The 12,349-nt window shown below is 40.5% G+C and overlaps 1 protein-coding gene across 4 annotated transcripts in view; it reads right to left on the minus strand.

Annotated features, from left to right (window-relative positions):
• Nucleotides 1-12,349, minus strand: part of NAALADL2 (N-acetylated alpha-linked acidic dipeptidase like 2) — a 920,300-nt gene that overhangs the window by 118,740 nt on the left and 789,211 nt on the right. For all 4 annotated transcript variants that reach the window (XM_073359348.2, XM_073359349.2, XM_073359350.2 and 1 more), the window contains one exon: nucleotides 11,273-11,368. In XM_073359348.2, the coding sequence (XP_073215449.2) occupies nucleotides 11,273-11,368 (96 nt within the window). The remainder of the gene's footprint in view (nucleotides 1-11,272; nucleotides 11,369-12,349) is intronic.

The raw sequence follows: 12,349 nt of genomic DNA on the forward strand, positions 1-12,349 counted from the left end.
GCATGCCTTTTGTCAGTTTGGTCCCTGCCAAAGTAGAATCAGTGCAAAGGTTTCATTGCTGAGAGTCCAAGTGCTGGTGAATGGCCCCATTGGCATTCCCTCAAACACTGCCATTGAAGCTCTCAGCAATGTGCAGTTCCTAAGCAATGTATGTTGTCATATTAAAAGTTACACACAAATATTTTAAAGCCAGTATTGTTAACTCACATAATCATAATCATAATGTAACTATTATGAAACTGTGAGAAAGTTGCAGAATTGTATTGATGGGTCTTATTGAAACAAGTTAATATACCAATGATGTTAATGGAGTATCACCAGATTTATTCCAGTGTGCGAAGAGATTGAGGTCCAAGTTGTTTGCACTAATTCGGTGAGGCACATTCCATGTCCAGCTGTAACAATGTCTCAAGGCTCCAGCTGACAGATCACTAACTCTTGTTCTGCAACTTGCTCCAATAATGAAGACTTGGGCCAATGTTTGTTTACACTAGGGCTAACTTGCCATTATAACACCACTTCTTCTACCATCAGGCAGCCCATATATTTCTCCCATTGCACCCAACCTTTTAACCCATCCCAGGCCTTCCAGCAAACAACCCCATATTTGCCTTCAAACAACTAGTCTCTAACACAGGGGTCTCAAAGTCCCGGCCCGCGGGCCATCTGTGGCCAGAGAACCTCCCCACTGTGGCCTGCAAAGGAGAGACACAGGCAGACACACGGCCGGTAATCTCTGCTGTAGGCACCGCCCCCCACAGCTCCCATTGGCTGAGGGAGAGGGACAGAGAGATCATCATTAGTTGCCATGCAGAGTCAACCATGGAGCCAGCATCATTAGTTGCCGGGCAGAGTCAGCCAGGGAGATTGTCACTTTTTTCCACAATGAATATAAACAAGTCAAAATACTGAAAAAAGAAAAGGAGGACTAGTGACACCTTAGAGACGAACCAATTTATTTGAGCACAAGCTTTCGTGAGCTACAGCTCACTTCATCGGATGCAGCTCACGAAAGCTCATGCTCAAATAAATTGGTCAGTCTCTAAGGTGCCACTCGTCCTCCTTTTCTTTTTGCGAACACAGACTAACACAGCTGTTACTCTGAAACCTGTCAAAATACTGAACACAACTATCTGATGCACACCTTGCTGCAATCCTAAAGGTTTCAACTGCTCAGTGACTGATACCAAATATCAACAAACTCACAGAAGTGAAGCATTGCTGGGTGTCTGGCAAACACTAAACACTCTCTGGCAGGTGAAGAATTGTATAAAGTTGTTTGACAATTTTATTATTTCTAAGAAATTCAAAATAAAAAAGACAATATGAACGTTTTCTTTTTTGAGCACCATCTTCAGTAACATTATTGGCCCGCTGGGAGGATTTGAGGACTGACACTGGCCCGAAGGTAAATTGAGTTGAGACCTCTGCTCTAACATATGCTGATCTGACAGCTATTCTAAGCCATCAGAGCACCTACATGCTCTGATTATACACTGTTTGCCTCTTAATTAGACACTCATTCACCATTCACCATTTCACCTGGTGAACCCAAGAATACCTTTACCTTATTCATTGGGTTAGGTTAGATTAGTTATGCTAATCAGCCACCATAGGCTGACAATTAACCCTAATTAGCTAATCCTTTACTCTTAAACATAACCCCAGGTATTTATGTTTTAAACTTTTCATAGATTCTAGTACCAGATAATTCACACATTAGATTTCATTAAGGTTCCACGGTACCTCTCTTTGAGAATGCAGCCAATGGGCACTTTACCAATGACTCCACTGGGTGCAGGTTCAAGCCTTTTATGCACAGAACAGGTGCAACATAGGCAGTTGCAGTTTAAGCTTCTCCCACACTGATCTTGCTAGTGTCCATCTGCTGCTATGGGTGAAAGACTGTCTCAATCTCCAGGATCTGTGGCCTCTTATTGTAGACTGACACTGAAATGCCAAATGTGCTAGTGGTCCTATGCTGTGAATAGCTAGGAACTAGACTAAGACCACTGTGCTAGCAGGCTACCTAGAAGCCAGTAGACAACTCACACTTGTTCTGGAAACAGACGGTTTTGATGACCTAGTTTACCCACAACCATTTTGGCCCTCTGTGTGGACAGCACCCATGATGAGTCAAGTATTTCACAAGCCACCCATATGTAATTTACATGCAGTTTGGCATTTTATAATACTGTTTTAACATTTACTTTGTGCATATCTTTAAATTGTACAGCATCTTCATAGCTGGATCAGAATAAATAAATCCTGACTTAATAAAATAAATATTGCTTTTATGACAATCACTATGCAACAAATGAATCGCTTATGCTGTGATTTTAACATTTTCTCAGTTTCTAAATCTCAATTTGATATGATAAAGCTACTCTGACTTCAATGCATATATACTAACTGTGTCCTAAAATACCAATTATGGGTGGATCTTCGAAGGGACAGACATAGCATCATTCAAATCAAGCCCAACCTGATCACTAAAAGAGTCATGATTGTAATTTAAAATGCATTTTCTCTGACATAAGCAGTTGAGAAAGGGCAATGTTATAAAGGCATGGCACTCAGACTTTGATGCTTTCTAGTGAGATTTTTCTTTGGGCATTACAACTTGGTAAAGGAAAATTGAAGATTATGCATAGAGGCATAGATGACTGTTAAAATATTAATTTGCACTAGCAGCTGATGGACACTATTCAAATTAGGAAGCACCAAGATATGGAGCATTACACATATGATTACAATATACTATTGCCTGCTTTTTAGGCCTTAGCATGGACCAAGTGCCACAGAGCATCATGTGTAAAGTCCTGAGGTAGCCCACAATTCTCTGAGTCTACCTACATTCAGACTTCATCATCATCTTACCACACACACAAAACATTGCGAACAGATTCATGACCTACAGTTCCAAAAAAACCAAAACAAGCCACCACCACTACAGGTCTCTCTACCTCTTGAGATAAGAAGCATAATTTTGCTAGCTCAGCTTTGCAAAAGAATCAAATACTTGATATTTGTGTTCCATCCCCTAAACAGCAATGGTACAATACTCATATACATAGTATTTACAGTCTAAATCAGCTGTTTAGAGCACAACTTGTAAAAACTTTGCTTCTTCACTCAGGATTCGTAGAAAAGGCAGGTTGACTGAAATGACGTGTGGTGGATATGCTGATGGCTTATTGCTAATGAGGGAGTCACCTTCACTGTTACATTCATAAGGGCAGTCTATTAATAGGGCAATACATTTAAAACATATATGATGTATTATTTTCTGAGTGTAAAGTGCACAGAGTTTAAGAAAAACTCCCATTTGAAGATGGGATGGTACCAAGGCTGGAGAAGCTGGAAGGGATTTATCCATTTCTAAATGATACATGCAATTTTGGCAAGTGCACTGATATTGCCTTTTCAATTTGTTTGTTTGATTTCATGTCATAAGTCAGCAGGATTCTGTCCTCTGTGTTTAAGTTGGGGACAGAACAGCTTCAAGAATGGAAGTCAGGTTGGTGAGGCGGGAGTCTTTAAAAAAAAAAAAACCTCTGTCGGAGGTATATAATTTAGCAGCAAAAATACCCAGAGTGCATGAGATAAGCTTTTCATACAACTGTGGGTACATCCACACTGCAATAAAACAAACCCTCACACCAAATGTCAGAGCTCAGGTCAACTGACCCAGGCTCATGGGGTTAAGGCTGCAGAGCTAAAAATTGCAGTATAGACGTTCGGGCTCGGGCAGGAGCCTGGGCTTTGAGTTTCAGAGCCCAGGCTCCAGCCTGAGCCCAAAGATCTACACTGCAATTTTTAGCCTTGCAGCACGAGTCAGCTGACCTAGGTCAGCCATGGCCATGCTGTGGGTCTTTTATTTCAATGTAGACATACCATAAAACTCGCAGAATGCAAAGCACTTTGTAAGTAACTATTCACAGTTACTAAAATCAGACACTAGGTGCTAGATTCTCAGGTAGGGTAAATCCATTACACCAGCTGAAGAACAGGCTCAGAACTACAAAAATTATATTAGTTATACAGGGGTCAGTGGGAGTAGGCCCATCAATTGGTATTCTGTATGCATTATTCAGGTTCATGCATTTTAGTGTGCAAGACAATTTCTTCTCATCATTTTATGAGTATGCAGGAAGCAGAGTCAGATTAAATATGATAACCAACACTATCCATGGACCAAACTGCACGTTGCCTTGAATGCTGACAGCACTGTCAGGGATCTCAATCAAATTTTAATTGCATTGTGCCAGAACTTCAAGGGTCAGCTCTAGTCAATACAATGCAGGAAAGTAGGAGTCACATGTCTGCGTGTAGTAGGAATATGTCCATTTTTAAATCATAACCAGTGTGCCCATCAGGACAGAATATTTGGTGCAACGCTAGCCATTTACTCCCTTAATTCTGAAGAGAGAAAATTCCTTTAACATGCTGCATTATTTGGTGAAAGGACAATTTAGTGATTAGCTTCGGCTTGAAAAAGGAATCAATTGTTGACAGCCTCATTTTAAATAACAATGTGCTTATAAGTAGTAAAAGCAGCCAACTGCATAAGCTATAATATTTCAAGTAATATAATGAAAACAATAAAATAAACCTCTCTATGATGGAAAATATGTAGTCAGTATAAACTCCAATTTCAGCAAATGAATTCTTTGTTTGAATTTAACTATACATTTGTGAATGAAGAAAGGCAAGACAGGTCTGTGATATTCCCCTCATGGGAAAGAGGGGTGCTTTAAAAACCTAGATCCAGTTTACGGCAGTTTGATTCTTTATTAGAAACAACGTTCACTCTCCACATTTTACAAGTATATGCATTAGCGCTTTTTTTCACTTATTTAATATGTCAGAAAACATATAGTGCATCTCTCCATGGAGATACTCTGCATGGAACAACAATAATTTGGTGTAAAAATATAGAGCCTGGAGTGTTTTTTTAAAAAGGCATAATTTGAGCACGTAGCTTCAGAGTACCGCAAAGAAAATGTAAAGTATCCTTTCAGATTAAGCAACAGTATTAAAAATGCTTATACATTTCTTTAACTATCTTTCTTTACATCTTAAATCTAAATGATATTTCCACTTAAGAGACTCTGACAAAAGCCTGATAATTCAACCTGCCAAGATACACCAAGGTTTCCTAGGTGTCTAGAGAATCGCATCAAAAATTCTATCGACATCATTAATACAACTTGGCTTTGAAACTCAAAAGACCAAATAAAAGAAGGCTATTTTGTCTCTCTCTGTTTAATTCATAAAAGGCTACAGAACTTTATTTTCAAAGTTACAAGATCTTAAGAGAGATGTTTCTGCATTCTTATCCACCTCCTCTGTTTTACTTTCACTTGAATAACAATGCAGATCTTTATTTTCAGGCAGCAGTATTCCAAGAAAAACCAGCAGGCGTACAATAGCTAGTATACTCAAAAATATTCTAATGGTTTGCTTTAGAACAGGACAAAAAGCAAAATAATAATAATACGAATAATAAACCCAAAAAACAAAGCACCAAGTCTCATGTATCATTCATAAGAATGAAGTACAATAGGCTGACTTCTACTACTATTCATACAGTGACCACGGATAACGAATCAAAAATAGAATGGGCAGAATAGGCACGGTTTAAATGATCTATGGAACTGAAATTTCCTTTCTTTTACTAGATCAGACATTTCCATTAAGAGTGAACTGAAATGTGTTTTTTTCTTTTTAAAAGAAATAAAACTTTATTGAGCCTTTTCCCCCTCAGGGGGATCACATTGAAAATCAATACGCATACAGCATACAGAAAATATGTTTAGAGTTGGGAACGTGCAAATGTATAAATACACAGTCAGGTTTTGTTCCCTACTAGTAATCTGAAAACCATGAGTTCTAACTGCTGAACAGATAATACAATTATTCCTTTTCAACCATCTCTCTTTTTCCCCTTTTCTCTCACTATAATTAATCGCTAGCTAAGTAACTTCAGAAACTGAACAAAGACACAGCAAAACAGAGTGTAGCGGTATAGAACCTAAAAACTGACTCTGTTTGAAAGAGTTTTGCCAGGTAGCTTTTGATACCAAAGAGGACTGAGAACATCAAGAAAAGGATTTAAAAAGTCTGACCATGAAGGCAAGAGAAGAAGTAGGACTGACTCTTGAATGCTGTTGCCCTAGATGAACTTCAATGTGTTCAATGATTCTAACCCATCCCTTTTTAAACTATTCTACTGGGTTATTTATTACAGAATTAAGCTTTCTGCTGTGTAATAATTACATTTCCTTTTTACTATATCTCCCTTGTGTTTGCATTTTTCTTCTCACTCTTGTTTGTTTCTGAATTCTTTTTCTTCTTTGATTTCCCTCAGTTTTATTTTTCTATGTCCAGTAACTGTTCTCTCTGTCATTCCATCTCACTTCTTTCCCCTTATGCCTTTGTCTGTGTTGTGTTCTCTCCTAGCATCCCCATTAAAAACAAACAAACAAAAAAAACCACATTCCCTGCTCCCCTTCAATTTCTCCCTCCTTCTTTCCTGTCTTTTTCCCATCCATCCTTCCCTTTGGTTAGCAAAAGAAGTTCACTTCTGAGTCAGGACTGCAGAAGTAGGCCTCAAACATATAGATTCTGTCAAGCAAAGTCAATTAAAACTTCTATTTAAAGACATCAATGATGTGTGCAGTGACCATGATATATTTGTGTGAAAGCAAGTCCAGAACTCTCTGCAAGTCCAGTTTGCTATTTTCTGAACAACAATATGAGTGAATAGTGTTATCCATGTCCAACAGGGACAGGAGTACAGACATCTGGGCCCACCCCTTCTGCCTGATACACTTGAGATTTTCTGGATTCTCTCCCTGTCCTCAAAGTTTTTAACTGCACGTCAGTAGTGCCATCATAAGAGGAAGGTTAAGACAATAGAGAACCTATCAGCATTATTATTTAATCCCAGAACCCTTTGATTTTTATACAGGCCCAAGCTACATGAAAATATACTGGCTTTGGGTTTGGCACTCTCAATAGATTGCAGGCACCCAGTTACCACAGGATATGTCTCCCCTGGAGCTAGAGGTGTGGCTAGCAGCTTGAGGAGACATAACTGCACTAACTCTGATTGAGACAGTACACTACAAATAGAAGCATTAGCACGGTGGCGTGAGCAGCAGGATGAGCGAGCCCCCTGAGTATGATCATGTCCAAGACCCCCAAGTACGTACTTGAGTGGCTAGTCCCTCCAGCCAGAATAGCTACAATTCTATTTTTAGCACACTAGCTTGATGAGAGCTAGAACAGATGTGTCTCCTCAAGCTGGAAATTGTACCTTCAAGATACTGTATAGACCTACCCATAGCTGGAGTATATTCAAGGGAGTGGTGTCCTCAGAATACAAGCTGACTGTGCTCTACCCTAATCTCTTTAAACTTCCCACTGACTAGTGATGTTCTAGTGCAAAGGCACATGAGAAAAGACAATGTGTGACTCTGAAGTCAACAGTATTCCCAACCCCCAACATTCAGAAATCATGAATCAGGCCCTCAAAAAAAAATCACAAGATTATTTAAAAAAAAATTATGATTCTTAAGCCAATACATTTTAAGCTTTCTTTGCCCTCTGGGTTATAGAGCCTTTAGGTTGTGCTCAAGTCATGTTTTCCAGCTTTTCTTTGCCACCATGAGGGCTAATGAAAGCTGAGATTCTCACAAATCCTGGAGTTGGAGCCTTAAGAAAAAACAACAAATAAAGTGAGACATGCTATAAAATCACAGGAGTTGTCAACACTGCGACACTCAAACTTTCAATGTTATACAGCCTGTTAGTGCTACAGCAAACTGTAAGCATCCATCATCATCTACATTGCTGCTCTGCAAGACTCTTAGGTCTTGGATCTTTTCTTACAGAACTTTGACAACCTGATATTAATGTTTGCATTCAAGCGTGGGTTCATGTGAATAAATAAAATATTATGTACTGGGTAGGCAATCCACCTTGTAGTAGCTGCTCTGTATCATCTCCTCTGGAGTCCAACTCCTGACATTCAGACTTCTGATATAACTGTATACTTTATTCTTGCTATTTCATACCCATATATTGTATATAAAAACGTGCCCATATCCATATTGTACATTCCAAGCATGGACATCACTGAATGTACACAGTAAAACGGTAGTTGAGCCAAAATGTTTTGCAGTACATTTATGCTACCACAAATGGCCAGAATAATTTAAGCCTCTTTCTTTTATACATGTTACCCCTTTACCGAAATTTCTCCATGTACATACCTGTACTTTGAAAGAATTAAGAGCAGGTACCACTAATAATGTAAAAAATTTGCTGTCACGTTGGAACCCATAGCATGGAAATCAGTCTCACGTAAAAAGACCAGTGGAATAGTTTCTAATCAAAAGACTTGTCTGAACCCTGATTACATATCCTGAAACTCTCTTGCATGGACATGCAGCCACCAGTATCAAATGTAGGGTTGACAGAAAACAAGCTTGCCAAGGAAAAATAGAAATGGCATGATACCTCAGGCACAGAGGCAAGAATTCAACGAACAATTCAGGCTTTACAATTAATAACACATCTTACAAAAATAAGTTAAAGGAGCTGGATTGTTACAACAACAAGCTACAACAGGCTTTGATTAGTAGGTTATTGGTGACAGATAAAAGTCCACTGAATGGGAATCCACTGACTTCAATGGTCTTCAGACCACATCTGAGACAGTTAGAGGTACTCAAATCAGAAGGAGCCTAGGGTGTGCATCATTAGCCCTCTAAATGCTCATCCATTTATGGCTGACAGCTCTTGCTATCCAGTACAGCCATGTTGCTTCTCTCCACCACACAGAATATATATGTGCGAGTGTGAGAACAAACTTTACTTTCATGGGCCATATCCTCAGATGGCATAATCTGATTTAGCTCCATTGATGTCAATGGAGCTACACCAATTTACACAAGCTGAGGATCTGGCCCCATGACTCTATGTGCTATTTATCTCCATAAAAGTATTTTGGGATATAGCAAGAAACACACTGCAAAAATAACACTGTAGCATACTGTATTCTACACAGTTTTATCCCAAGAGACTTGCAATGAGCAATGGGAAGCTGTGAAACTACTATAAAGTCATGTGTGATATTCCAAAATATTAACAGACAACTCTCTCATTACTTTATTAAAGCATGTTTTTCTAGGCTAATCAACAGGTACTGAGGGACTATTCAAAGGTAGAGTATTCATCGTGGTCATGGTTCATCATGAAACAATGATTAAATGATTCACATCTCCTCCAGCCTCAGGGTTCAAAGATGGGAGTCTCATGATCCCTTTTAAGTTGCTTTGACATGAAGGACCCATGTCATAACAGCCACCTTTCCTGCCAGGAAGGACCAGAGGGGACTCCCCCATCATTACTGCTCCTTAATCTTCAGTACTCCCAGCCTCTTGCAGCCTGAGGCTCAAAAGACCATGTCTGTTTTTTTTTAAAATCCAGAGGAGTTACTATCTATCTTATCAGTGCAGCTGCAGCACCTGCCTGCTAAGCCTACACCCTGCTAAGCCTCGGGAATTTTTTGTTAGAAGTGTGTCCACAGCAGCTGCTTTTCTAAGTGAAATAACTCCAAATATAAAAAGCACTCAGTTCACAAGGCCCATGTATTTGTAACTTATAAGAAATCCTGTTCTTACGCTCTTATAACTTAAGAAAAAGCATCTGGTTGCATTAAGTTCAATTTGTTTGTAGTCTTACATCTTGTTAGAGCCAGGGCTTATTGGAGTTGTAGCAGGGTTTATTCTCACCTGGGGGGTCTACTTGTGGCTGCAGCTGGGGATTAGCTCTCTCATAGTCACAGAGCTTCCTCTTAATGGTGTGACCCTCTGGCCAGGTCATTATACAGTTTTCCCCTTCCAGGGTAACAAAGTCTCACCTGATCAGCTGTCCGGGTGCCATTCCAGGCAGTCTTCCCATTCAAGACTGACACTTTCCCAGAAGAATTCAGGCCTGCCCACTATTCCAGGCTCCAGCAGAAGGGACCCTCTGCCCAGCAACTGAGGTCTGCTCAAGCTCCGAGCCTGTTGCTGCTTCCCTGGGCTCTTTCCTACCTCTCTTCTCTATCTTCTTGCCCACCTCTGGGTTTACCACTGGTGTGTCCCCTGCTCCCCATGGCTACTTTCCCTTCCCAGCTTCTGCCCAGGGTGTGTAGTGCAAAGCAGGATCCCAGGGCTTACTCTCTGCCTAGAACTCCTCCTTGAACCTAGCTAACTCCCCTCCTCACTAAAGAGTGACTACTGAGCTCCTCCCTATAGCCCTTTTCCACCAACTTTCTCTCTTTCTAAGCCTCATTCCAGCTCCTCCCCCAGCTAGGCTTCATCAGCCATTAGGCCTTATCAGTCCTTGGCTCTCCTGGAGGTGCAGCCTGTAAGGTTAATTGGCTTATTTCACCTGTTCAGGCTTTGTATGGGGTAGACACCCCATCACAGGAAGGATGTGAGGAGGAAAGAGGAAATGAGAGCATCTTGGAGGACCAGGGAGAGGTTGCTAGGATATACTAGCAGATTGTTTGGAGGCACACTCAGGTCATATTAGAAGGCTGAGAGAAGAGCTAGAAAACATTCAGATGTTTTAGATAAGCATTTGACCTTTGTCTTGTCAGGTTGGCCATTCATCAGAAGCTAGCAGGCAATACAATAATACTATATCTCTTCTAGTGGCAGAACCCAACCTAGGGGCCCTCTAAAACCAAAGACACAACCTCCAGTAACTTGTTCTCTACTGGGGAGGCTGGAGCCAGCCAGTGTTGCTCAGAAAGCGAGTTGGTCACGTTACCTGGGAGATACACTGATTCAGTGCCACTCTTGGGGAGGATCCAGGAAGAATTCCTGTGGTGTCCCAGTCATAAATTAGCCATTCACTTGTAGTAGATTTCCCACAAAAAGGATGGTGCAACACTCTGCCATCCAGTGAATGGTACCAATTCAACTGTGCAACATGTCTCTGACCATGAGACAGGAAGTTACATAAAATACAGCTTATATAAGGTTACAAGTTTTCTTTGTTCATGCAATCTCATCAGTATCCCCAGTAGTGCACATAACAATACTAATATGACTGAAAGACCCACATGTTACTTTTAGCTATGAAATAAACAGACCCCTAGGAAGGAGACATTTCATCTTTGAAAACAGCTTGTCTGACTAACAAGCACCATTTGCCAACATGAAATAAAGCATTTGTGACTTAGGTAAGGCGTCTCAATTTCCCTTACCTTAGCAATGGTCTCATGCAGGTTGAACAAGGGATCCAACTCTTCAGTTACTGTGTTATGTGCAGGAAAGAGAGCTTCAAAGAGAAAGCTTGGACTCTGTGGAAAAAAGAGAAGAGAAATCTTTTAGGACTCCAAATGGACTTCCTTTGTCAGATGCTTATTGGATTTTGTTTCAAGATTCAAAGGACTGCACATTGTTTTAAAGTTTGTGCTGATTATTAGCGTTCATCTTACTGATCTAAATGAATCATTCCAAGCTGCTGAAACAGACACCAAGAGCCTAGTTTTATAACTGTTTCTGGAAGGATGGTTGTCTTCATAATTATATTTCCCAATACAGTTGAGTCTTCTACCTAGAAGTAGAAGATCCACACTGATTTCATTTTAAGCTAGCTAGCAATTTGATGTTTGAGGTGATCAATTATGTTTAGTGTTCAGAAGATATACACATATGATAATAAGGGATAGATAGATATGTCCTGTGTAAGAGTAATTCCACACACACACAGAGGTCATTAAATTTTATGTGATGTGCACTTCTTTTTGTACAATAAGCAAGAAGGAGGTCAGACTGCCCCTGTCAAAGGCCCACATGAGCCCAGCACCTTAGGGAATAGGTTTGCATCAGACTTACAGAAAACAAATTAACACTGAACTCAAGATAGCCACCTACATGTTAAACTCCTTAACATAAACAATTTTCATTCACAGAGGTCCAAAGCAAATACACTAATCAAGGTTGGGGTCCTGACTGGCCAGGTTACTTGGCTTAAGGCAGGGAGATTGATTCTTCCTTTCCTCCCTCCCTCTCCTGACTTTACCCAAACGTGTCCCCTAGCAGAAACAGCCAGCTCTTTTTATCTGGCCTGCTGGGCCTTGATTGGCCTCCACCTGCTCCTGCTCCATCTAGGTGCCAGAGGACCAACTCTTGGTGGTTTGGTTGGCAGCTCATCATGGCAGGCTGCTCTAAGCCACCTCTGGAGAGGTCAACTTGTCTTCTTCCCTTACAGCAGGATACCTTCTGAGGGGGGGAAGCACTAAGGCAGGGTGCTTGAAGGTAGTGGAGCCTCTGGCAAG

Source organism: Lepidochelys kempii, chromosome 9 (assembly GCF_965140285.1).
Source record: "Lepidochelys kempii isolate rLepKem1 chromosome 9, rLepKem1.hap1, whole genome shotgun sequence".
NCBI lineage: Eukaryota > Metazoa > Chordata > Testudines > Cheloniidae > Lepidochelys > Lepidochelys kempii.